The sequence below is a fragment of the Paralichthys olivaceus genome, chromosome 20 (genome assembly GCF_024713975.1).
Source record: "Paralichthys olivaceus isolate ysfri-2021 chromosome 20, ASM2471397v2, whole genome shotgun sequence".
NCBI classification, from domain to species: Eukaryota; Metazoa; Chordata; class Actinopteri; order Pleuronectiformes; family Paralichthyidae; genus Paralichthys; species Paralichthys olivaceus.
The window spans coordinates 6,098,091-6,125,381 of record NC_091112.1 but is presented as its reverse complement, the minus strand read 5'-3'; the positions used below and the strand labels follow the sequence as shown (position 1 = coordinate 6,125,381).

Sequence of the window (27,291 nt, the reverse complement as noted above, 5' to 3'; positions counted from 1 at the left end):
TCCCCACATGCAGTAGAAGTCGGTATCATTTATAAAGTCACGTATTTAGAGCGCAGTGACAACAACACAGGCACGACAGCCTCGTGTGTGTTGGCAGCTCGTCACCAGATGTCGTTGTTGGTTCCACTTTTTTCATGTGTGCTTCATCCATTGTCACACAAATCACGTGTTAAAAGTGATATTACGTTCATCGTGTGTTTCTACCTCATGGATCAGAACCAGATGAAGTCAGTCTGCCACGCCTGCAGTGTGCGTGTGCGTGCGTGCGTGTGTTCGTGCGTGTGTGCATGTGTTCGTGTGGCTCTTATTGTGGGATGAAGGGCGGGAGGCGGGATTTAATGGCGAATGACAGATGGCGGCGTTAACACTGGAGACGAGCGGAGGAGATGTGGTGTTGGTGGAAACACAGGATCGAATGTGTCACATTGAGATCTGAGCTCTGAGGCTGTTCATTGTGTGTGTAACGTTGAGGACACGGATCAGATCCAGATCGTGACTCCTCTTGAAGAGTCGTGGGTGTGTGCAGCAGGCTGTCATGTGGGCTCATTGTTTACATGCTGTCGAGATTTCACTGTGTGTGTGTGTGCGTGTGTGTGTGTGTGTGTGTGTGTGTGTGAAGGTTCCTGTATTGACTCTATTGGAAATGAGGTGTTTATTCTCATGTTGCATCTCAGAGTCACGAGCGGACTCGAACCATATTCAGGACCACGGTCAGCGCCACGAGAACAAAAGGCGGATTTACATCTTTGATGTCAGGGACCGTCTGCAACTTCCCCCTCAGCAAGAAAAACGACAAATCCCTCCGCGCGAGCACCTCCTGTTTTTATGTCCAATATCTTTTGATTTCTGAAGAACAGTTCTTCTGACGTCTGATTCCCATCGTCCAAAGCCCCTCTCAGTCTGATGTAGTGCATGTTTGTGCAGTCGAGGACAGAATCTGAATTTATTGCCAAGTAGGTTACAAGGAATCTGTTGTGTTTGTGAATAAGCATAAATATAAAAAATAGTATAGAAATATATTAAACACTAGGAGGAAGCTATGTGGGATGTGAACCTTGTAGCCTCTGTACAATTTAATACGTTTTACAGCGTGACCTTTATCAGCCACAGAAGGTTCGGACAGACGTGGTCATGTTGTTTTTAGCCTAAATGTCCGCTGCCAGAAGTAGCGATGCTGCCGGAACTAGCTCGCTTGATTTGAATTTGAACACCAGGGTTTACGGACACTTGGATGACACCACAGGAGCAGTACAGAGGCATTTATGTTGGGTTTTTTTCTGTTGTTTTTTACTCAGAGGTTCAGTGTGTAAAATTTAGGTGAAAGGGATCTATTGGCAGAAACTGAATATCAAATAATCCCAGTGATGTTTTCACAAGTGTGTTTCATTCAAATTGTACACATTGTTCTTTTCTTTACCCTAGAATGGGCCCTTTAGATTTAAATACTTTATTTTTACATCAGGAGCGGGTCATCTGTACGGAGGCCGCCATGTTTTGTACAGTCGTCCAAACCTGAGGAACTAAACACCTTTTGAGTTCTTATGACAACTGAAGTCTACTACACGTTCTCCATCATGTTTGGAAGGGGGTGGTGAGGTGAGGGGTGTTCACCTGCAACGTGCAACCTTACTACTGAAAAGAGTTTTGCGGACTCAAACACTTCACCTACCTCTTCATCGGTATCGAGCAGATAATGAGTGGATTATTTAATTTTTTCGGTGATCTAACCCTTTAATGTCTCCCTTCTTTTCTCCCTCTGTGCGGCTGTCACGGGGCCGGTAGCTTGTGGACGGTCCCTGGCGGCAGACAGCCCAGGGGAGGGATGGAGCTGAGATGGACAGGGAGGGAGACACCGGCTTACGACGTCAAAGGAGTACACACACACACACACACTCACACACTCACACACACTCACACACTCTCACACACTCAGAGGGGAGAGGACCGACCAACCAGACCGACTATTCCCCACGGTCCACTGACGGAAGCCTAAATATCAATTGATCTCCACACTCATCCAGCGGAGCCAGGGAGGGAGAACTGTTTATTCTCTGATTCATTCTAGAGAGAGGAGGGAGAGAGACATCCAGGAATCCAAGAGCAGCGAGGAGGAGGAAAAAAACAAGCAGATCTAGAAAAAGACGCTCATGCCGAATAAAGGAGCGTCGCTGGATGTGAGTTGTGTTGTTTCAGGGGCGAACAGGCCGAACTTGTAGCGGGATTTCAGAGACGCTCCTCCCGACAGATGAACTGAATCTTGGAGCTTTAATAAGTAAAGAAGAAAGACGTCCGCTGCTTCCATCGATTCTCTGCCACCAACAGCACCACAGGTAGGAGGCTTTTTATTTCCACCTCCCTGTGTGTGTGTCTGTGTGTGTGTGTGTTTTATTTTTTGGGTGAAACGTGTAGAATCATGTTGGGGTCATTGTTGTTGTCACCCACGTCTTGACAAAGAGAGCGCAGGTCTCCAGCTGTGTTGACAGACACATGATGTTTCTGTCTCGAACATCGACGGATCGAGCTGTTTACTATCATCTGCTGTGATGTGACTTCACATTTTTTATTTTATTTGTCTTAACACTGACGAAAAGGACAGATTGCAACTTAGCTCTGTAGCTCACGACTGTCTGATCCAAACGTTGATAGAAACCTATGAATATGGAAGTTATGAGATTATAATTTTATTTTCTTGGAACATTTTCTTCTTTAATTTAGGATTTTTTGCAATGAAACACAGAATTGTGGCTTTGGCTGTTTGAAATTGGGTCAAAAATGTGTTTGGTTGCTTTTGAGCCCCTCTAAAATAACATTACATCACTATTCCCATAGAAAATATAGTTCTTACAATGTGTCATACAACCAACAGTGAATTCATGATATTAACTATAAGAATTTTCATCTATTAATATATCAATATCATACTCTATATGTTAATCTTAGTGTTATTTGTGTGTTTTATTGTGACCACATGTGTGTCAGTGTGATTTATGTATTGTATTCTCTCTAAAATCGACTTGAGGATTTGGTCCACCATCTCTCCGAGGATGTAGAAACTATAATTTCAGCATCTCAGTCCCACTGATCGTTCCCATCTGCACCTCTATCCCCAGCCTCCTGTTTGCACCTCCTGTGCAGTGTGAATTTAAGCCTGCAGGCTCCTGTCTGCTCCTCCTGACCGCCTCCACTCTCTCTCTCTCTCTCTCTCTCTCTCTCTCTCTCTTTCTCTCTCTATCTCTATGTGTGTGTGTGTTCTTATTCCTCCCCAGACTTCTCAATGAAGGAGCCTGACGCAATCAAGCTCTTCATCGGGCAGATACCCCGAAACCTGGAGGAGAAGGACCTGAAGCCCATCTTCGAGCAGTTTGGCAAGATCTACGAGCTGACGGTGATAAAGGACAAATACACTGGGATGCACAAAGGTAAGGAAGAAGAACTCCCATCTTGTCTCACAGAGCTTCCTAATGGGGAATAATTTAGCATGAGAGCAAGACATAGAGTCACGATAGTTTATTCTTATGACTGGATTCCCTGTAAATATCAGTGTGGCTCCTCCTCATTTAGCACTTGTCCCTCTGAGGCCTCCTTGAGCGTCGCTGTGAGGCTAAAACCTGTTTTTTTAAAGCACATCTGGTGGAAAGTTTGCATCCTCACACTTCACAAATCTTTTAGTCAGGCTTTCTGTTTTGGATTAAAGTGGAAAAAGATTTGGCTTTGACTCAGACTGAGGTAGTGATTCATGCTAAGTATTTTCAAGCTGAATTGACAACATTTCATTTATTTCCCTGTAAAAGAAGTCAAACTCATTTAGGCAAATACATTTAATTCTAACGTTTTTCTTCTTATCCTTCATGTGTTCTCCTGCTTTAGATATGATCACATAGAAGAATGCACTCTTGTATTTTCAAATGATGGTTTTTTTAAATCTACAGTCTGCACATCAAACTGGACGCTGCAGGGCATCCTGGGAAATGTTATGCCATGTCCCATGATGCTACACCAGAGATTTTAAGACACTATTAGTTTAAGGCTGAATTCACAAAAATGTGTCAATGGTTGTTCTTCACCTCCAACATGATTTTATTAAAATAAGACATCAACTCATTCAAATTAAAAATCATGGAATGAATAAATAACTGTCAGCTGTTAGATTTAGGAGATTATACAGAACTAGGATGACGATCAGTTGAGCAAATACCATCGCCAAGGCCCAACAGTCCCCTTAAATCAAGCTGCACCAATTTTCACACACTCATAGATATCACTTCTCTAAATATGTCTGATTATTTTTAAATCAAGATCTTCTTACGAAATTGGTGAAAAATAAAACCCTCTCTCTCTCAATGTTAAAGACACTGATAAAAAATTTACGTGTTCAGCCCCTTTGTCTGGATCCCAGAATGTCTTGAGTTCTTTTTTGGCTTGTGTACCGTCCTTCAGTCTTGTGGAAATCCTTTCAGGGGTTTTTGTGTAAATCTACAACAAACAAACCCACAATCAGACAAACAAATGGACACGGAGGGGTGAAAACATGACATGACTGGTGGAGATAATAAACAGCATTGTTATACATTTTACAGTGTAAAATGTATAACAACGCTCTCTATATATAATTTTCTATCACCACAGAGGTAGTTCTCTAATTTCCCATCATACAAAACTATTTTGTTCGACCGTAATTTGTTGATATGATGAGCATAGTCAACTTGAAAGTAATGTTTGTCAAATGATAAAAAGGGCTTCTCATAATTTGGAATTAAAAACTCTCCACTGTCAGAATCTAGTTTGACAGATGGAGTTAAGTTGGTAAAAGTGATCTGAGTGAAACACTGATCCCTCCTGTCATCCCTAATGCAAATATGAGCAGGGAAAACAAAGGCTTTTATAAATCCACATAAAGCATCAGTCAGTAGGGAGACGTATAGGGCCAGGTGGTACCAGTCCTCTAACACCTACAACACCTATTCTGCATACATTTACATATTCATGATTTGTGGGAGCCCTAAAGGTTAATGAAGGCCTTTCTCTATTATGTGGGACTGCATACATTTTGCTTGAACAGCATGATATTAAACACTCATTCAGACAGCCTGTGTCTGAATTGTCTCCAGGTATTATGATTTAATAATCCCACCGATCTCCTGCGCTGTTGGGAAAACTATTTAACAAAATGACAGTTGGTCATTGTTTTCATTTCATCTTTTTTTTTTAATGCAGCTTTAAATACATATTTATAATTGTGGCCTGATTAAAGGCTGGAAGCATTTTCATATATTTGAAACACATGCAATCCCAAAATTGTTAAATAAAACCAAAGCACGTACTCGATATCTAATGTGCATATTTATATTATTTATTTGATGTTACTGCCTACAGGCCTTCCGGGGCGAACAGCACCATGTGTTGACAATGTTGACAAATCTGACATTAAAAATACATGCACTTATATTTGGCTGATCTTCTCTCGTTTGGCTTTGTTTCCCAGGTTGTGCCTTCCTGACATACTGTGCACGTGAGTCCGCCCTCAAAGCCCAGAATGCACTGCACGAGCAGAAGACGCTACCAGGGGTGAGTGCGTCGTCGTCTACTCGGGTCCTCAGCCGCTCACATGTGTATAAAAAAAATGGAGGGAGGGAATAACTGGCAGGCGAGGGCATCTGAACACACCGCACATGCACAAACGTGGACACAGTGACACGAGAAAAATTAACAGAGTTTGACATGTCAGCCCGTCTTTCCCCTTTAGCTGATATGCTCCAATAAAGGTCAGGGGCTCCTCTCCCTCTTATGTTTCATATGTGATGCATCCAGACATATCCATCCAGTTAAGGCATGAGTCATCTTGCTACATGTCATGGGTCGAAAGAGAAGAAAGAGACAGCTATGAGGTTCGCTTCTGGAGGGACCTTGCCCCTCCTCATTCTCTCTGATGTGTCTTTTCTTTTATGTACCTCTGGCTTTCGCCCTTTATTCACACACATACACATTTAAACATACATACACATATATATATATATATACATATATATATATAAATATATACATCTTCCCCTGCCTCTCCTCTCTTTCCATCCATCTCTCCCTGTGAATCCTAATCAAAGTTAAACCTAGCTTTATTAGCATAGCCAGGCAGCAGGTGTGCTGCCAAATGACATTTCCAGAGCTAAATATGACATGACAGCCGCGTCTCCATAATAACCGACTCCATGAGAGACAAGGCGACAAGGCAAGGAATTACTGAGACAGAGTGTGCTCCCAGACTCGCTGCTGCTTCCTCTTTTATACTAACAAGGCTTTAACCCCGTTTCCTTTTGGTTATTTTTGTTGAAATCTAAATTCATCATCATTCACTTCTTTTTTTTCTTCCTCCCTCTCCTGAATGACAGCTTATGGCTGCAGATTTTGACGGAAGAGTGAGGAAGCAGGAGAACATTGTGTTTTTTAAAAAAAAATCAATTAATTGGCAGTTAGATTATGTCCATAAGATATTCTGATGTAGTCAAATTGCTTTTTTTGTCCAAAACCAAAAGATTTTAAATTAAGTTTCAAAGAAGATGAAGAAAAACAGCAAATATCAACATTTGAATATCTAGAGACAATTCTTTTTTTGTCAATTTTGCTCTAAACATCTAAAGAACCGTTATTTTTATAATCGATTGATAGCTTGAGTAATTATTTTCACAAAAATGAGAGAAATTCTCTGATTACAGCTTCTTCAATGTGAGGATTTGCTGGTTTTCTTTGTCTAATGTGACAGCACAGTGACTTTGAAATAGACAGACAAAATTACAGACAAAACTATTTATCCAAAAAATAATCATTAAACAAATGGATGGTGATGTGTTCAAGTGCGATGAAATTGCTGAGCAACAGTCCGAACCCTAAATATTTTTCATCTAATATTCAATGTGAGGTGAATTTTAGGTTGTCGTTGTCAAAACGAGATATGTGATGGACTCTGGGAAATCATATTGGACATTTTTCACTACTTTTGTGCATTTTTCAGACAAAAGAGTTGATTGAGAAATGGAATGATGTTGAAAATATATTTGGTTGAAGCCCTGAAACAGAAAAAGCCACAAAACCCTCCTGTGTTTAGAAGCTTTAAACAGCAATCATTTGTGTTTTCTCTTGATAATCACTCGGTGATTGCAATAATTTCAGCAGTAGATCAGTGTTGTAATGGCAGCCGGGTTGGGGGGGGGGGGTTGCACTGCGGGTCGCGGGGACAATTTAAAAGAGCCGGCTGGTATTAGGGTGGCAACAAATGAAATCCTTTTGTTAGCGTGACAGTAGCGTGACCTTCCTGACCTCTCGTAGGGGGGATCAGCAGGACCCAATGCCCCATGGCTAAAGCCCTCTTCCCCCCTGTGTTTCTCCCCCGGCGGCTCTCCTCCTCACAACCTCTTACCTCTAAGCCGAGTGAAACAAGCTAAACCCTCCTGTGTTCTCCCTCCCTACCCCCTTTCTCGGCCAAAGAAAGGCACGGGAAAAAAAAAAAAAAGACGAAAACCATCTTATTAGCTCCATGCACGCCCACGCGGACAAGAACGGCTTCCCACCCCTGCTACCAGCTGTGGTGTAATTGTCATCTAATTGCACCTGCACTGCCAAAGAATAATTAACTTTGGCATCTCGTGGTCGAATGGAGGGGGGGGGGGGGGATGATACAAAAGAAATAACATGAAGCCAATTATAGGACTGAGAGAAGCGAGCTGAAATGAAAGCTCACCTGAATGTAGAGAAAGCTGAAGGATGTCATTAACACTCATCACAGCTCTTTTTTTTTTTTTTTCTTAGCATTTCTTCTCTCCGGGAAGTAGGAGTCAGACTTGCTGCTTATTTCTCCTCCACCTTGCTATTCCACTGATTTTTTCTTTCTTTCTCTTTGCTAACAATGGAAATAGAGAAAGAAAGGAGATAGGGGGGGTGGAATAAGAAAGAAGTCGGGCAGGGGTGAACAGATGGTTTTATATCGGAGTGGCACCTGGCCTTGGGTTTCATTTCAGGTGAAAGAGGTCCGTAAGTCGGAGGAGGAGAGGAGGAGGAGGAGGAGGAGGAGGAGAAGTGTCAAAGGCACAGTCGGCCGAATGCAGGGAAATAAAGTGAGAGAATGGTGGAGTTGGTAGATGGAGAGAAGAGGGAGCTGCATTCTGGTTCTGTCCTGTTTGCACATCTTGTTCTCTTGTTTGAGACCATAACTTCCCGTTCTACCACATTCAAAGAAGCCATTTTACACAGCGACGTGCAAAACTCAACGTAGATTTCAACAACATCCGATAAATATCTGTTGAATGAGCTTTATTATGTCTCTGGTTGCCGGTGGAGATCGTTAGAGCTGAAATTAGTTTTTAAGACATTAAGACATTTCCACAGGCTGTGTGAACGTGTTCTGAGCATGTTTTGTTATTTCCTGACATTTCAGGCCAAATTGACAAAATCATTATCGGGAAAACCGTCGCCAGATCCAAGAAAAAGCTTTGACATTTAGTTAGTATGTTTAATTGGATTCTTGCTGGGAGTTAAATGAGAGGATTGATATCTCGCTGATGTCTGTTTGGTAAATATGCAGCTGGGTCTAGCAACTAGCATACATACTGTAGCTTAGCATAAAGACTGAAAACAAGGGGAAACAGTTAGCCTAGCTCTGTCTAATGGTTCCAGCAACGTTAAAGCTCACTGATAAACTAAAGTAAATAAACTAAATAAAACTACATTTCCTAAAATGTCAGACTTTCACACCTGTGATCAGTAAGGAAGAGAGTCGTAAGTAGCAGCTCTTCATCTGTATAACTGCTTGAGTAGAGACAGAATAAATTGCTCCTCCTCACTTACTTGAATTAATATTTGCAACAAGACCTCACTGTTAATTTCAAATGAAATAACTATTTAATAGTGCAACTGTGCCAAAGTGAGATAGTAGCTGTGTGTGTTCGGTGTGTGTTTGCATTTGCAGCAGGGCAATGGAGGGCAGGTGTTAACACTAACTGGGTTTAATGACTGTGTGTGTGTGTGTGTGTGCGTGTGTGCGTGTTTGCTTTTGTGTTTGTGCGTTTCCGTGGAGGGTACACATACAAAGACATGGACGGATGCATGGATGGATGGATGGAAGTTGTCGGGTTCATTATGAGATCCTCTCAGGTTTCTTTATTCACTATCTGCCGTGTGTGTGTGTGTGCGCGTGTGTGTGTGTGTGTGTGTGTGCGTGCGTGCGTGTGTGTGTGTGTGTGAGAGAGAGAGAGAGAGAGTGAAATCTGTGCCGTGAGGCCTTCTGTGTTTAAGCTGCCTATATGCGAGAGGAAAGATCCCTCTGTGAGTGGAACATCTGACTAAGCCTGACATTTACTCAGCCATAAGGACTCAGACGGAGCAGACAGAGGGGTTTTATCAATAGTCGGAAATAAATGCATATGCTAAATATAGCCCAGGCTTTTTACACAGGATATGAGATGGGAAGTTGCTGTGCCAGAATGTTGTAATTTGTGCCCCTCATGTCTGAGCAAACATTCTGCTTTAGATACATGTGGACTTATAAAGAGTTGCAGGTTGGTTTTACCTGTTAGCTTTGTAGACCTACTCCATCTTTACACAGTGGAGACAGATTAATGGATAAAAACTTCAGGTTAAAAATGATCTCCTCTGCAGAAGTGGCACAGAACCAGTAACTTAGATTGTAGGAGACAAAGCCAAGTCAACGATGCAGATCATTTTCATACATTTTCTAAGTGCCCACTGGAAGAACACCCAGCAGCCTTCAGAGCAGATAGTCAGAACTGCCAACCATTTTAGATTCAATGTTCCATACCCATTCAAAATCCCACAAAAGACATAATTCAGAGACAGAGCCTTTATGAAAATCCTGCTGGCTTTATGAGCTTAAGTGCCTCCCAAGCTCTCGTTTGACGACTGGATTGACATATTTCTTCATTTGCAGAAAACAGACGTGAAGTAAAACATTATTACCGTCTTCTTCTTTCCAGATTTTGTTTCACTAGGTCACAGCGAACATGTTATTTTATGTACCTGACAATTGGTAGATGAAGCAGGGCCTCCATGTGTAGCCTGTGTGGTGACGCCAGTTGGGTGCGGGGATGATGATGATGATGATGATAGCAATTAGCGTGTCTCAGAGCAAATGTACTCTGTCAATGAATGTATCGGGCATTGAGTCATTTACATATGCATGCATATGAATGTGCATCAGGGGCGATGCAGGACAGGCGGCGTTGGCAGCCGACAAAAAAAAGGCCCCTTATTTTTTTTGTACGTCACTCTGTGTCGACAGTAATGATGAATGCAGATTGGATTTACAGACGTAGTAAATGGGTGTGAATGAGAGAGAAATTGGATAAATGAAGGAGGGGTGGGACAATAAGCGAGGGTGGGGGAGGGAAGGAAGAAATGAATGAAAGTTTGACATAATGAACAGTGGGTGGCAGCAAGGGTGGGGGGGGGTTGGAGGTGCATTGAGGCAGTGTGTTTATCAGCTTAAATGCAGACATCTGTTACTGAGAAATAGTGTGTTTTGGGGGGTTTGTGCGTGTGTGTGTGTGTGTGTGTGTGTGTGTGTGTGTGTGTGTGTGTGTTGGGGCTGTTACAAAACTCATTAGGCTTTTTGAACTCGTAGGACTGGTCGTAGCGTAGCATGTACATGTAAAGCATGAGCAAATTAAAAAAAGAATAAAGAAAAGTAGGACATGGGCCCAATCTACACATACATACACGCACAAGCACACAGACACAGACACACACAGACACACACACATTCACACAAATATCTGTCCGTAATACAGTTCTTTTCTCCCTCTGCTCCACTGACTCGAGTCAAACAACACTTGACATGAATATTTAACGGTCGGAGAAGACAAAACAATTGAGAGTCGACTCCAGCGTTGTTAGAAATTTACACTTTGATATTCAGTTTCTCCACTTTGGAGGATTTTTGTCGGCTCTTGTCTGACAAAACGGCTTCAGCTCCGTCTTGACACCGGACAGACTATTGAACCCTGTAGGAGTCGGAGACAACACGGGGAAGCAGATTTAAGATTGAAGGGCAAATCATTGAATAAATATTATCGAACTGTGCTAGCATGGTGCTGTCAGTGTCTTTGTGTTTGATTGATTTAGCGACTGGCTGGATTCAGGAGAAGGTTTCTCTCTCTGCTTTGTGTGCCTACCCACCCATGTGTGTGCGCATCTGTGTGTGCATCCACGTGTGGCAACATTAACAGACCGTACTTGTGCATCTCTGCTTTTCGTCCCTGCCTCTGTTGCTTTGTTCTGACTCTTTGTTCTGAGCTCACAATCATCTGTGTCTGTTAATCTCCTTTTTCTAAGGTCTGTTTTTTATCCTCCTCTTTTTTTCGGCCTGTGAATATACCAATTTCCACCTGTGCTTCTTCTTCCACTTCTTTTTCCCCTGGGTGAATTCACAAGTGCGTCCCAGCGTAAGTGCATTTGTGATGGAGAAGCGAGGGAGCGAAAGCATCAGAGACTGGAGAGGAACAGAACAGGGCGGAGAGGTGGGGAGTGGAGGGGGGGGGGGGGGAGTGGGGGGTAGCAGGTTGATTACGGTCGCAGGTCTCGTTGCTTGGAAACGGCGGGGACGAGGGATGCCAGGTTGCCTGGCGACCGGCACGATGCAATGACCAGCGCTGTGTGATGGAGCGGAGGGGAGGCGAAGACGGTAAATTGTCTTTGTGCCCCCCCACCCCCCAACTCTCCCACACACACACACGCACACAGACCTCCAACTCTCCCTGCTGTAAACGTTCTTCAAAGAGCAGGGGAGATGGTCTCTGCTGATATATTTACCATTCAGAGTGGCTGCTTTTCAGGGCGGACGAGCAGAATGGAATGAAATTGTACAAGAAAACAGGCGACAGAAATGTGTCAGCAGCAGCAGCAGCAGCAGCAGCAGCCGCCTGCTATATGGACTTAACCACACTGGCTTGCGTTGAGCCAGTTGAAAGTATAGAGATTATCATCTGCTCTGTGGGTCAAAATCGAGAGGCGAGAAAAATATTACACCATCAATATGCTTTACTCACCGCGACTGTAAACAGCCCTCCATCTAAAACACATTCCTGCCGCTGTAGCTGATGAAAACGCATTCACGTTGGGGTGTGCGTATTCGGTAGTTGATGGCATGGGGGGTCATGCATTATGGGTAAGGGGTCGAGCCGTGATTTGATTGGATAATCTATGGATTTAATATCTCATAATCCTCTGCAAAATCCCCTGCGGCATCACAGAGCGAAAAAGATTAAGCATGTGTAGATGTGTGTGCTCATGTCGCTGTGACCAACAGGAGCAGACAAAGTGTGTGTGTGTGTGTGTGTGTGTGTGTGTGTGTGTGTGTGTGTGTGTGTGTCAGTAATAATGTATGTGTGTTTAGTGTGACTTTATATAATGTGTGTGTTTGGAGATGGAGCGCGGAGCGAGAGAGAAATCAAACAGCAAAAGCACACAGAGAAAATGGGCTGTTGATCAGGCAGGTTGTGCCTGTGTGTTGTCTGTGCACAGTATGGGACTGTTTTTGTAAACAAGCCTAAGAGAGAAAAGGGGATGGGAGGAGGGGAGCAACAGGAGGAGGAGGGGAGAGAGCAAATTACTGTAAAGTGTTTGTTAGTGGTTTAGGCTTAGAGGGAGATATTTTCCTCCCTGCTTCTGCATCTGCTCTCGAGGCAGCGCCAACATTCAACAGGCACGAACGCTCCCTCCATCATCCCTCTTCATTTTTTTTTTTTGTGTGTGTGTGTGTTCGGAATCTTTCATTTTTCCTTCCCCCTCCTCCCTCACCCATCTAATCCTTCTATCTCTCGACCTAGAAGCACCCTTTGTCCTCCTCATTTGTTTTTCACCCGTCTCTCCTCTGCACATCGTTCAGGGCAACCTTGTTTACCTGATGTGGGGTTCTCATCACCGGGGTTGTCATGACGATGGCCATGCGAGCGCGGCCTTCGTCAGAGGCGGCGGGGCCGTGTTGCCGTGCTGATATGAAGTGGCACGGCGTTGATGCCTCCACTTCTCGCTGTTTTCCCTCTTGTATATTCTAATTCCAATCTCCTGGGCCATCTGCTGCTTCTCCTTATCACCGCCACCACCGCGGCCTTCACTGTTTGTCTTCCTGCACTGAAATATGGGCCATGGGATTTTTTACAGGCGTCAGTCAAACATGTGATCAGTCAAAGATGTCACATTAAACTGCTGCCATGAGGTTGTAGCATCATCTGTAAACCCTTAAATCAACTCTCAGATAATATCACTGTAGATTATATTTTATCTTTGCACTGATCTAATCTGACTCTGGTTTTATTATAGATTTGGAGAATTACTCTGTGTTCAGTGTTTGTGTAGCATGTACACAAAACTGTGGCAACACAACTGAGGTCTTGATACCAAGGTTTTGTTCCTTTTGGCTCTAAGGACATTTTAGCAACTGGACATTTACTCATTTTTACTTAAAAATGAAAAATGGACTGGTGTATGTGGTCATATTTATTTAAATTCAGGTATAAGTCACATCCCTTGATGCGTATGACCATGTATGTGTTATTTTGGTGCAATAACAAAGAAACTGCCCCAATCTATCAGTAACAGAAACAAATATTATGTATCCTTCACCACCATCCTTCATTTTTATTTCATCTATTATTTAGTTGTTGTTGTTTAAAGCTGCTTTCTTTGCTTCCATGTAAAATCTGAATCCTTGAATTTTTGTTCATCTAGTTTGTATACAATGTTGAGTTTACCTTTTTATTTAGTAAATGAAAAAAGAGCATTATGATTAACTAATGTGACAAACACATAATAGAGGGATCCAGTACTTTGAAAATATACATTTAAATAAAAGATTGTTAAAAGAAAAATGAGACTTAAGTTACATGCAGTTTAATATTTAACACCCTGAGCATGAGGCAAAAACATAAAACAAGAATACAAATCAAATTGAATGAATATATAATATTGCACCGTGGTAAATAACACTGAGTTCTGCACAGACTGCTACACTGATATATTCTGTACTGTGGGTGTACAAGTGCAAAATAACATGAGAAGTGATTGGAATAATGGTAAACAAGACAAAAGGCAATGAATGGAGCCTTTTATAATGACAAAGGTGTTATTTGTTGAGAGCTTTCATGCCAAGCGTCACAAGTACATGGATTTTAAGCTCAAGGGCTCAGTCAGAATGATCCTTTCAAAAGAAATACATGTAATTTTATGTTTAAGGACAAAACTGAAACTCTGATTTAAGATGAAATTAGTATTCAGTGATTGCAGGAGCAGACCTCCATTTGCTTGAGTGATTGGAAGATGGTTTTGAGACTTTGGCCCTCCATCTCTTCTATCACCCGCCTAATTGGTGCAATCAATTGGACGCCCTCAGTGAGGGGACGAGGGGACGAGGGGACGAGGGGGCCCTCTGCAGCAGGTGTTTCAGCTGCTGCTCCAGTTCAGTGCGTTGAGACGGCGGTGTTTGTGCATGCGGCCCGGCCGAGCGCGACCGCAGCCACGATCAATAATGTCTCCTGGTGACCGATCACATCCGATCAATCAGTGACACGAGAACAGTGACTGGCCGAAATGTCACCAGCTCCATAATTAAGACCTTCATTAAGCCACAGTTAACAGAGTGTCACTCTGCCGCTCTCACCTCGACTCCTCACCTCACCCATCCCCTCCCTCACACACATCGCCCCCACCTCCATCCTTTCCTCCATATGCTCCTCTCCTTCCCCCTCAAACCCTCTCAATCCCACCCTTCTTACTCCTCTTTGCCCTATTCTCTTCTTTATTCCATTCAATACCTCTTTTCACTGTTTTCTTGCTCTTTACATTTCAAAGACGAGGCTCCGGGAAACTGATGTGTGCACATTTTCATATAGGGGGCTGTGTTAAGTAAATGGGAGGACAATTGTGCAGAAAGAAATGGGATTTCAACAACTTGTCTTTTGATGAATTATGAAAAGGTCACCTAATCCTCCTCTGTTGTGTGTGCTCTATTTTTCCTTTGTCATTCTTTTATTCTTTTTTTTTCTCTAGATATGATGCCTTTCTTTCTAACCCTGTATACCCCCGTCTGTTCCTGTCAGGCTCAGAATCTCTCACTACTCTGATGCTGCATGCTTCTGTAATCCAGATTAGCTGGCGAGTGTTCTTAATCTTATCACTTCCCCAATCCTGCGTGGGTGTGTGCTTTTCCTGGTTTGGTGTGATAGGGGGGGAGAAGGAACGGCAGGCATCGGCATTAGAGCCGATTCTGAGAGACTCGGGGAGACGAGGTGGAGAAAAAGAGAGAGAGAGAGAGAGAGAGACTGTGAATGTAATATCCCACATATCAGTGTCAGTCGTGGTCTAGTGAAGCAGAGTTATCAAAAAAAAGGAAAAGAGAAAATTACTGGGGGAAACGTAGGAAGCTGACTGACAAAGCACAGACATCCATACATGCATACATGTGTCATACCATTACGTCATGTTAAAGCAATAATAGCTGCGTTACATGACCTCTGTACATGTCCTCCTCATGTTCACCAGACAACAGTGATCACAGTTTGTTACGAGCACCAGGACCTGCCAGTTATTTCTAGTTTATAGCGGGTTTTTTTGCAGTTGTATAAATTCTCTATTTTACCTCTTGTTCATGGTCACTACCCCTGTCCTATATTTAAACTCCCTGCGCTGTGTGGCCTCTGTCTTTTCAGATGAACCGTCCAATCCAAGTGAAGCCGGCTGACAGCGAGAGCAGAGGAGGTAAGAGACACCTGCCCCCCCCCCCACACACACACACACACACACACACGTGCACACTCGGACACACAGCACCTGTTCAAATAACAGCACCTTCATAGTGTACACCATCGTCTCCCATAGACACTTAAACTTGCTTTTCATGCAGCAAGTGGAAAACCCCCCAATTTATTTTAACAATATCTTAAAATGACTCTGATGACGGCACAAGAACTAAAACAATCAGTTGAAGTTTCCACAAAAAAACGTCCTCAGATGTTTGTTGCTCCCTGCAGTCACCGCTTCAATCAAACAAGGATTTCCAGAGTTAGTGTTGGATTCAGCGACCTGTTAATAACGAGTGTTTTGTGAATGGCACGTCTCCCAATCTCAACACCTTTAAAGCCGCACTATTGGACAGCTACAAGTGTTCTTCAGTGCTGGATTAGTTCTGCTGCTTCTACAGACGCCACTTCTATGTAATCAATCCGTCGCCTGATCAGTCAGGATTAGATTCACACTGCATCCAACATTCGTGAACACAGTATTAAACATTTCAGCTGTTTCTGTTATTGTGTATTTATTCTCATTTACCACAGTTCATACGTATGTTGCATTGTTGTCGGCCGTTTAATATTGAATGTGATGATGTTGTTGTAGCTTTCGGGTTCAAAAAAGCATAAGAACCTATTTGAAACTGGAAACCTGGTTGAGATACAGCAGCTACTTCATCACACATTCATCTCTTTTGTCCGTTATGAGTAAAAGATTGATTCCGGAGTGTCTGAGGACATTTTGATGTGATACAATAGGAAAAATGTCGGTGTAAATAAAACGTATGAAGGCTGAATTTTCAAATTTCAGCATCTGATATTGTGAAGGACTTACTGATTACAGTGGTCAGTGTGTTATTGTGCTCGGCAGACAAGCTCGGATATTTGAGTCTGTCAAACCACAAGAAATGATCATATTCTACTCTATAGAAACCCCCCTCCCCCCCCCATCTACACACCTTTTTTAATAAGACCACAGGTTCAACCTCTATCTTGTGAAACATTTGCATCCATATAAGAAAACAACAAAGACAGTGAATCACTCTGAGTGAATCTGTATCTCAAGCCTCAGGTCTGCAGCAGATGATTTTCCTGCAGTGTTTTTTTTCGCTCCGGTGTGTTCTGCAGAAATATAACAAGCACATATATTTGTAGTGGATGGGCTGAAACATGCAGGAACGCTGCTCTGATCCCTCACAGACATGGACAGACGGAGCAGCTTCTCTGACAACACAGAGGGCGACAAACATTTGAGTCACCGCCAGATGCTGTTTGTTTGTGGAGATTTTCATGTTACTGCACTCTGGTGGTGTTCTGAAGTACAGCAGGCCAGCGTCCACCCTGCTTTGTCACTGCTCATCACACTGTTGCTTCCTTAATACTCCTGCATGCATGTGTGGTGACATGGCACTTCTCCCTTCTGTCGCCGCCCCCCCCTCCTCTCTCACTGCCTGCATCACCTCCCTCTTAAAACACCCACTCCCATTTTCTCCCTTTGTTTTTATTCTCACTCACACTATCCTCCCCTCCCATCCTGGTGATCTCCTTTTCCTTAGAAGACAGGAAGCTGTTTGTGGGCATGCTGGGCAAGCAGCAGACGGACACCGACGTGAGGAAGATGTTTGAGCCATTCGGCAGCATAGAGGAGTGCACGGTGCTCCGCGGGCCTGACGGTACCAGCAAAGGTAACGTCATGAACACAAGATGCAGGATAAAACAGGCTACTGCATCAGCAGACACGAGGCATGAAATTAAAGCATTGCACAGAAAAAAAACCAATGAGAAATAAAATCCCAGCCCCAAATCATGTCCACATCATGGACTGCTGTGTCTCTACTACATTACAGACTCAATCATCTGTCCTCCACCCATTCCTTTGAATAAAACTTCATGTTTTTACTAAATGGTAATAGAGATACTCTCATCAGTTGGTCATCTGTTCCAAAGGTTTACCCGTTCCAAAGTAAATACAAAACTGGACTATACCAATGAATTTTGAATATTCTCCATGTTGGGCTGATGTGTAGGTGTGTAGTGCTTTGGCATTGAAGCATTTAGAAACACAACTTCACAATTATTCCCTGAGAAAATACAAAAATTCTGAAATATAATATAATTTCAATCTTAGCACCCGCTTTTCCAGATTTGCACAAACAATTTATTTCTTTACTGACCCATACTGCATCCCTCCGCCAAGTTTCATGGAAATCAGATCAGTTGTTTTTGTTAAATCTTGCTCCAACCCAAATAATAAATATATTTTTTTAAATGATGCAGCAGTAAGATGCTTTTGGAAGCTTTACCTTTTCCATAATTTCCCAAACTCCTGTTTCTCACGTGTCCTTGAGCTTTTCTCTCTCCTGAATCGAATGATTGAGTCCAGATCACGACTGTCAACATGACACTGCCTTCATTTAAATGTTTGTATTTTCATCCTCCAGCCCTGAGAGTTAAGCCTGGGACACGTTACCATCACGTAAACGTAAATTGCTATCGTCACTAACAACAACGCTCATAATATTTGCCGTGTAAATCAACGTCCGGCGACAGTTCAAACACAGATGCTAGATTTTTCTGCGTTTGTTGCATGAGCCATGACTAATGGTACAATAGGTTTTATGGGTCATGGCTAATGATGCGTTTGGAGGTTTACGGGCTGTGATTGATGAAGCAATGAATGTTTTGTGGACCATGTGTAATGATGCCTTAATAACTGATGAAGCACTAGATGTAAGACGGCTCCTAATGTATTTTTAAAGCAAAGTCGTTTCTTCATACCGGCCCTGTGAGAGTGTGTGCGTTTATGTGAGGCCACGTTTAATGGTGTGTCATTTTCATGTAGGGTGTGCATTTGTAAAGTTCCAGAACAACGCAGAGGCCCAGGCCGCCATCAACGCTCTGCATGGGAGTCGTACTTTACCTGTAAGTCCCCCCCACCACGCAGAAACGCACACATGCACAGAAGCCACATAGCTGCTTACACATGCTTACACACTCACATGCTCCACATCCAGTCATTTAGGCTCTCAACATGGTGACTCAGCCCATAGTCACCACTTCTCGTTTTTGTCCCCCTCCTCCACACGCTGAATCGAGGACAAAGTCTTTGTAAAATGTGCTCATCTGTTGTTTTTTTTCTTTCTGCTGGAGGTGATTTTCTCCTGTGCTTTGGTGCAGGTTCTCTAAATTAAAAAGAAAAACGGATTTTATGTGGAAAATTAATATTTATCTCATGGTTTTTTGTTTCATATAAGCATTTTTGTCATTTTAGCTTGATTTTATCTTCACTGTTGTCTAATAGATAATATGTCATAGAAAGTGTAAAACTAAAACTCTTTAGATTTTATAACCAGTTATTTTGGAAAGAAATGCAAAGTGACACAGAATTCTTAGGTCCCTGGTTGGACTTGACCCAGAGACGTTATCCCCTAACCCACCAGAACATCCCGTGTTATTCCTTGTTTTATCTTCACTGATTGTTGATGTTTTCTTCTTGATGTTGAAAAGGAGTTACGATGGTCCGCGTTACCTCCACAGGGCGCCTCGTCCAGCCTGGTGGTTAAGTTTGCCGATTCGGAGAAGGAGCGAGGGCTCAGGCGGATGCAGCAGGTGGCCTCTCAGCTGGGCGTCATCAGTCCCATGACCCTGCACCTCGGGGCATACAACGCCTACACACAGGCGGTGAGGAACGCACACACTTTACCTTTCACGAGGACAAACAAACCCACATTTTGGTTTTTTGTTCAGTTTGTTTTTATCCTCCCTGACTCCTCTCGTCTCCCTGATGGTAACTCCAACTCAGTATCAACCCTTATTTAAATAATTAGAAAGAGACCATGCATGATTTGTTAACAAAAGGTTGGCAGGCCCTGAATCACCAGTTGTTTTCCTTATGTAGACTAAAGTAAAAGCTGATGTGACATAAAGCTAAAATTACATGACTCAAAATATCCTCGAAGAAAAGATACAAAACCAATGTTTTGGATAAAGCAAACCTTACTCAACATGACATGTTCCCTGTGATGAGAAAAACGAGGAGTTTTAACATCACACAAGACGGCATTACCGCTCTCTTCTTTGCTAATTGACCGTTTAGTGCAAATGGTTTTAGATTTGGCTCATGAACATTTGTTCAATTTGTGATGCTTAAAGAGGCCTGACAGCATTTTTACTCTGCAGTGTGTCTGTCCGTCACACAAATCAAGAACAGACACATCAATATCGAACATAATGTACAATTTCGGGTTCCTTTTGAAAACTGCCCTGTTGAAGAAATGTAGTAAGTTATTTTTAACCTCACAGTTTAGAGCAGGAACACGCTACATGATTCGAAGACAGATTATTACCTTGATTATAAATACTGTGAAGCGTCTGCACTGGCTTTCACAAACAGAGCAGGTCTCAGAACAGCTGCTCTGTAGTATGTTGTGTAAAGAAAAGATATATAGTGACTCATGATCGAGGTTTAGACTCGAGCCAACGTAACGTGATGAAACATGTTGGGTTTTTATGGCTGGAGCCAGTTACTTGAGCTGGTTAATGAACATAAATAAATATCTGATGTTGACTCCTTTCACAATATATTTGGATATATTGAAGTTCTTTACTTAACCGCCCTGAGTTTATACTCACGCACTCACAAAAACACATCCTCCCTCTCTACTCTCTCCTCTTCTCCTCTCTCCGTCCTCCAGTTGATGCAGCAGCAGGCCCTGGTGGCTCAGTCGGCCTACCTATCTCCTGTTGCCACGGTGGCGGCGGTTCAGATGCAGCAGCTCGCCGCCCTCAACCCCAGCAGCATCATTGCCACGCCGATCGCATCCATCACCCCCTCCTCAGGTAATGAGAGGCAGGGATGTCTGGCTCCGGCCGGCCTTGATTAGATTTCCACCTGAAATATGAGGACAGTTACACAAGGAGAGGTGGACCCAAGAGCACGAAATAACAAACATATATTATGTTGTTTTAAAAAAAATATTTCTCTGATTGTGGGATGTTAGTTGAGTACCATGAACCCTGCATGTAGAATAGTTTATATTCTATACATGCAGGGTTTGAAGCAAATGTCAATAATTGATATTCGAGAATTTTTGAATTATATTAATTGTTCTTAACATATATTTTGAGAAAAATCTCTTCCATTTGATTTTAATTTCCTCAAACATTGCTTTGGCTTTTCTCCACGACTCATATATTTGTAATAAACTAATATCTCAGTAGAGGGACTGAGTGTGCACATCCAGGCAAAACATGAAGGTGCAGGACAAAAGGTGATTCACCACAGAATGCAAAAGAGTTGGACGACGCACTGTTCCCAATAAATCATTTGAATCTCTAATAGGGCGACACTGGGAGCAGTCTGCATCTGTAATATACTAATGTCTGATTGGGATTTATCAGTTGAGCTTGTTAGAAGTTCAACAAACCTTTTTTAATTTCAGTTCACTGCTGTCTACACCGTAATATTCCCCATCAACACCTCACTCCAAAGTCTTAAAGCTAATATGCTGAAACATATGAGTTGATAAACAAAACTGGAAATGTATTTTGGTTGATGATTTCAGCAAATGTTTGTACTTATCTTTTCCCTGTTATTAATTTATTGTATTAATGTGTAAGTAAATATATGTGCAGGTACCAGCACTCCACCCTCCATGGCAGCCACACCCGTTCCTGCTCTGCCTCCACCAATCGCATTGAACAGCTACGCCTCTGTGCCAGCTCCGCCCAACGGCCAATCAGCAACCGAGGCCCTGTACACCAACGGGGTTCATGCTTATCAAGGTACATTCAACACATCATATAAGTAAAGATCATATCTTCCATAGATTCATTGGCTTCTTTCTTTGACGAGCAGTAGTGAGGCTCTAATTAAGAGGAAATGAAATGAAGCTCTGAATATTATTTGGAGAGTAGTGATGAGCTCCTAATAGCATTTAGGATTATTTTTGTGTGTGTGTGTGTGTGTGTGATATACAGCAGTTGGTGACAATATATTTTATTGCTTCACAGCTCAGAGTCCTGTCCTGGACCCTCTTCAGCAAGCTTATACAGGCATGCAGCACTACACAGGTGAGCCTCACAGTTCAGGACAAAGCTATAAATTGTAATGAAAACTGACATTTATTTATAGCAATGTATTGATGTACGCGTCTTGCTGCTGCGACTGATTATAAGCTGCATATATACGACTTGAAATGTCAAATGTAAAACCTAATTTCAAATGTACAAACAAACCAATCATCAGAATCACAAATTCGTTTCACTTTACATGGAATTGAACTACCCGGCCTCAGATTTGTTCCTAGAAATAACTTTTGTGTAACCAGAATGCAAAACAGATTTATGCAACATAATGGATTACAGCTACCCTTGCACTCCCCGACGACACAACACTGCATGCTTGAGTGGAAATCTACATCCAAAGTCAAAACATGCACATATATTACCAAATGTAAATAACCCTTATCTCTATAGAATGAGTCATCTGTAGCAAACCAGATGCATAACATAGCAGATCTGTGGGTTGGAGTGCAGCTCTGTCAGATGTTGTTTTAAGTAGAAAAATGATTAGTTTGCAGTGTTCTGTTTGCCTCATCGCTGCTCTCCGCTCACCTGTTCCTCCTCTCTGACAGCCACCTACCCTGCTGCCTACAGCCTGGTGGGACAGCCCTTCCCCCACCAGCCCACACTGGTGGCTCAGCAGCCGCAGCAGCCGCAGCAGCTGCAGCAACGGGAAGGTAAACTTACTTAGCTGTGCGCGAATGTGGAATAATCATATCTTTAGAGACACATTCCAGTGGTTTTACACATTTGATCCCTTTCACCACGAACCACATTTACTTTAGATAACAGTTTATCGTTTTTTCAAACAAAGCTCCCATGTTTCATTTCAACAGACTTTATTAAATGATATCATTTACACCACAGTTAAGATAAAATCTCCATATGGCTGCACAATCATTTCATTTATGGACTTATCTGTCCAGCATACTTTTGACAATTTGTCTTTCTAACAGTCCAAACAGAAAAAAAGACAAAAAAACTACCTTTGCTCGAAAAACAATTTGAATTTCTGTTTTAAAAATTGATGCAGCTTTGCTGAATTGATGAAATCACTTAATATGAATATAGCTCTTATCAAAATTATAATAATGTCATGCCAACAATGGCTAAATCTAGTGCAGACCTTCCTATTTATTGAGCTTTAACAATCATCTGTGATGCAACTCAAAGTGAATCCTCACTGTACTGGACAGTACAACTGTCTGATTCCTTTCTTTTTCTTTGAAAAAAAATAGAACATAAATCCTCCATAATTATTAAATTTTGCAAACAGACAGAAGATCCAGTCTGTGAAGTTTCCACTTTTAATATGTCCTTAAGTTACTGTTTCCTGAAACATATTAATTTTAAATGCAGATACAGACGTGTTAAAATTAATTAAATGACTGGAACGGCTTCTCTAATATTTGATTTATTCCCTTGCTCTTGTCGTGTTTTTTAGTTTTATTTTTTATCAACCTAACTTTTCAAGTGTTCCTGAACGCTGCAGTTTTAACTCCTCTCTGAACCCGTCCTGTCTTGTCGTGTCATTTCCGCGTCCTTGTCTCTCTCCCGTCTTTGCGTTCAGGACCCGAGGGCTGTAACATCTTCATCTACCACCTGCCACAGGAGTTCACTGACTCTGAGATACTGCAGATGTTCCTGCCCTTTGGAAACGTCATCTCTGCAAAGGTGTTTGTTGACCGAGCCACCAACCAGAGCAAATGCTTTGGTGAGTCACAGTGATGCTAATAGGAGTGATAATTTCAGCGATGGTTTATTTTTACCTTGTGGCTTTTAGCATCTTTCTCTTTTCTGTGACAGGGGACACATTTCACCATGTAATTTTACCTTTACTTGCTTCCACACTTTTCCCCATAAATGGTGCTGCTGTTGCCGCAGTATGAATGTTTGTGTTCACCTCTTTCATTTCCTCTTTTCTTCCTCAGGTTTTGTGAGTTTTGACAACCCGTCCAGTGCCCAGACTGCCATCCAGGCCATGAATGGCTTTCAGATCGGCATGAAGAGACTGAAGGTGCAGCTGAAGAGGCCCAAGGATGCCAACAGACCTTACTGAGCGAGGTGCGTCACTGCACATTGACTGAAAAGTGGGTCGGGGAGGGGATGATAGACAGCTAGAAATGTGTCTGGAAGTTAAGGAGACAGAGTGGATGTAATTGGGGGCTCAGTACTTAAATGGCTATCTTTCATGTGGAACAGAGGAAGTCAATAGCTCTACAGTTGATCTTTACTGAGGTGGCAGCACTCGTAGAAAAACATCCATTTTGAATACAGTTCAAGGATCAGAAGAAATGTTGTGTAAACGTGGCTCCTTCTCTATTGCTCTGTACACAGAGACAGTTTTACTGAGAAATTTAGAGACTTTACCTCGGCTCAAATGTTTTGTCTAACCAGTGTTCTGTCGCAGGGTTGAATGCCAACTACTGTTCGTCATTAATTTTTTGTTTTACTTTTCATTTATTGTTTTTGTGCTGTGCCATATGCCATTTTTCCTGAAAAAAAACATCACACCACTCTCAAGACTGTCCCGTCCATACATATATCGTGGAGACGTGCGTCGCTATGGCTACGGTTGCCTAGCAACCGCTAAAACCTCCCCCCTTCCTTCTCACTGCGTTGTAAGTTAATTGGCCTGTGTTGGTTGCTGTGGCGATATTGCCTGTGATGGTTGCCATTAGCAATTTTTATTTTGGGCCGTTGCCTTGATTCACCATGCTCAACTGCATGGCGGGTTACTGTGGCGACCATGAACTGTGTTTGGTGCGTTGTGAGTTTCCTCTTATTATTTTGTCCTGGTTTTTAATCCTTGCAAACACTGATCAATAACTGTCACTTTACCTCAGCATCTGTAAGTAATTGATTATCATGACAGCAGGCTAATTTAGCTCTTAGCATTGAAGCTTTTAGAAAAAAAACAGCATGTCCATCAAATATGGATAGAATTTCTTCCTTTTAGACTTTTTTGCTTTTGATTACTTTCCTTTTTGTTGTCTGTCATGATTATCATTCTTACACATCCCCTCTGTTTAGTTGGTTGGTGTGGTAGTTTTCGGTGATGCGGGTTTTTTGTTTGGTTGTAACTCAAATCCAAGTGACTTTGTGCCTGAACTTTGTTTGGTTTTTGTGCGATTGAAAATGTACTGAATGTGCCCCTGTATATGGTCGACAACATAGTATCTGTGTTTGAGTGACGTGTGCGTGCGTGAGACAAAGAAGGCGTTTGTTGTGCGTTTATATTTGCGGGACTGTTCTGTATTGAGTAGATGTGAAAAAATATTTGTGTGTAAGTGTGTGTGTGTGTGTGTGTGTGTGTATGTGTGTTTATGTGTGTGTTGTACCAACTGAGACACTAACCTTACTTTAGAAGGTTTTGGGTAAAGCTGTTTGGTTCCTGTGACACGTGCTGCTGGCTGAGGAACTGCATTCCTCTGTAGGAATTCTGGATCAACAAAAAACATAAGAAAGAATCAGCAAACATAAGAATAACATTCAAATATCATTACTCAAATATCCACTTCATATCAAAAGTAAGCATAAATTCAGGGTGTCTTTTGTTCGGGGTATCTGCAGGTTATTGACAACATGAATCAATTATAAAGCCTTTGAATGTCTGAAATTCAGTATTTAATGAGATTGAATTTTTTCCTTCAGATATATATCAAAACTCAAGGATGTTTCTTTACCTGAAAATCGATTTTACAGGTTTTAAATCAGGTTTAGGCTGAAAAATAAAGGCTAAAGTTTCTCTTTAATACATTAGATAAACACTTAATGAAGTCATACATTTTATTTCAATTTAAACACCCCTTAACATACAGTGCCCCCTACCCATATATATTCAAACCCCACACTCCATGTACTCATGGATGCAACTTTATATTACATGTGCTTTATTTATGCATAATTTTATTCCAGCGTCCTGCAAATTCACTGAGACCTTTTTGAAATCCTTAGAAATGTTGGTATTTTTCAAAGTGGGTTGAACAAAGTAACGACTGCTTGTTAAGGGGTTTTTAATTGATCATCTGACATTAAAATAATGTATTAAAAATGTTAATTAGCTGTTTCTGGTACCTGCAGATGCCCAGTTTGCTGCAACCTGCATCACAAAGAAACTGGTGGATGATTTGAAATACTGAACCTTAAATTTTACCTCCCTTAGGAACTCAAGTTTGTTCAATGGCAAGGTTCTGAATATTATTAGAAAATATTTTCAAAAAATGTGGAGAGTTTATCTCCTACCAGAATTCCTATTGTGCATGTTCCGAATCAATTTGCCTGCCAAAAGACATGACCAAGTATTTTCTAAGAACGTGCATACACTGCAGCAGTATGACTGTCACCATTTGAGTTGCATGGACACTAGTTCATTACTGAGACTCCCCCTGAGGCATCAGTGCAAGCAGTGTGTATTCCAGACACCACTCCACTTCCAAAGTCTTAAATGTTTGTGTTCTCTCTCTGTGATTTGATTTAAAATACTTTGTGCTCTTTTTTTCTCTTTCATCTCTTCTCCACCTCCAGGAAAACCTAAGAGTTCAATCAAGAAAAACCACTTGGGATGTCCCAGCCTTTTTTGGTTGTTTGACCAACCGTATAGCACAGGAGCAACACAAAAAGCAGTATCACATGTATGCGCTTACAAAAATACAGCAGTAATATCAGCAACGATCTCCAGAATCCACAATATCAGAAGTGCTCCAGATGTTCCTACTGTATCATTCCACAGCTGGATTCATTTATATTATGTACATACTCTATTGTCAGCAACAAGATCTACATGTTAAGAAAAAGCATATCACTGATGTTATTCTACTGAACAGGGTTCTACTGTATAGTGTGATTTGTGGTCTATGGCGTCAACAGAAGGCCAGTCTACACAGTCAGAGGCTAAAGAAAATACTATTCTGTACGATTACCATTGGTAATATTGTTATGTAGAGTTAGTTTTATTATTTATACGTAAATTAAAAAAATCATGGGGTAATGATGCTGGAAGAGAAATGGATGTCCTCTCAGTGTACATACCTTGGTTTTCAAAATGGAGGTAAAAGGACTTAAAAACGTCACGAGTTAAGATTCTCTGCTGCCACAACTTTTCAAAATTAACAAAGCGGAAGGAAGGGCTGAGAATTTTTCTATCTTGATTTTTTACGTTTAATTTATTTGGTAATCAATTTGATGAAAGGGGGGAAAAAGATGTGAAAATTTCTTTTTTAATTTAAGAGGGAGAAAAAAGAGGATTCCTGCGGTCTTAAAGACAATGAACACACTTATAGAGTTTTTAATTACATAAATGTACCTATGGAAGTAAAAAAAAAAAACAAACAAACATAATGTTTCTTTATTTATTCTCTACAATCGCTGTTTTAAAACATATGTCTTTAAAAGAAAATAAAGTACAATTTAGAAAAAAAACGTCTCTTGGTATGATGTCATTTAA

The 27,291-nt window shown here is 41.8% G+C and overlaps 1 protein-coding gene across 8 annotated transcripts; it reads left to right on the top strand.

Moving 5' to 3' along the window:
* Positions 1 to 385: 385 nt before the first annotated feature.
* Positions 386 to 27,266, top strand: celf3a (cugbp, Elav-like family member 3a). Of its 8 annotated transcripts, XR_011239571.1 has the most exons (15): positions 386 to 2,330; positions 3,267 to 3,419; positions 5,483 to 5,565; positions 15,705 to 15,753; positions 17,339 to 17,467; positions 18,625 to 18,704; positions 19,290 to 19,463; positions 20,477 to 20,621; positions 21,402 to 21,566; positions 21,795 to 21,854; positions 22,418 to 22,522; positions 23,416 to 23,559; positions 23,777 to 23,909; positions 24,370 to 24,466; positions 26,373 to 27,266. XR_011239571.1 is itself a non-coding variant. In XM_020102478.2 (14 exons), exons 2-13 carry the CDS (start codon positions 3,275 to 3,277, stop codon positions 23,902 to 23,904), a joined length of 1,404 nt encoding a protein of 467 aa, XP_019958037.1. In that variant the 5' UTR covers positions 388 to 2,330; positions 3,267 to 3,274; the 3' UTR covers positions 23,905 to 23,909; positions 26,373 to 27,266. The 8 variants fall into 8 exon arrangements, 7 of the variants coding, with proteins under 7 accessions (XP_019958037.1, XP_019958036.1, XP_069372499.1 ...); XM_020102478.2 differs by lacking the exon at positions 24,370 to 24,466 and having other exon boundaries at positions 388 to 2,330; positions 17,342 to 17,467; XM_020102477.2 differs by lacking the exon at positions 24,370 to 24,466 and having other exon boundaries at positions 390 to 2,330.
* Positions 27,267 to 27,291: the final 25 nt, after the last annotated feature.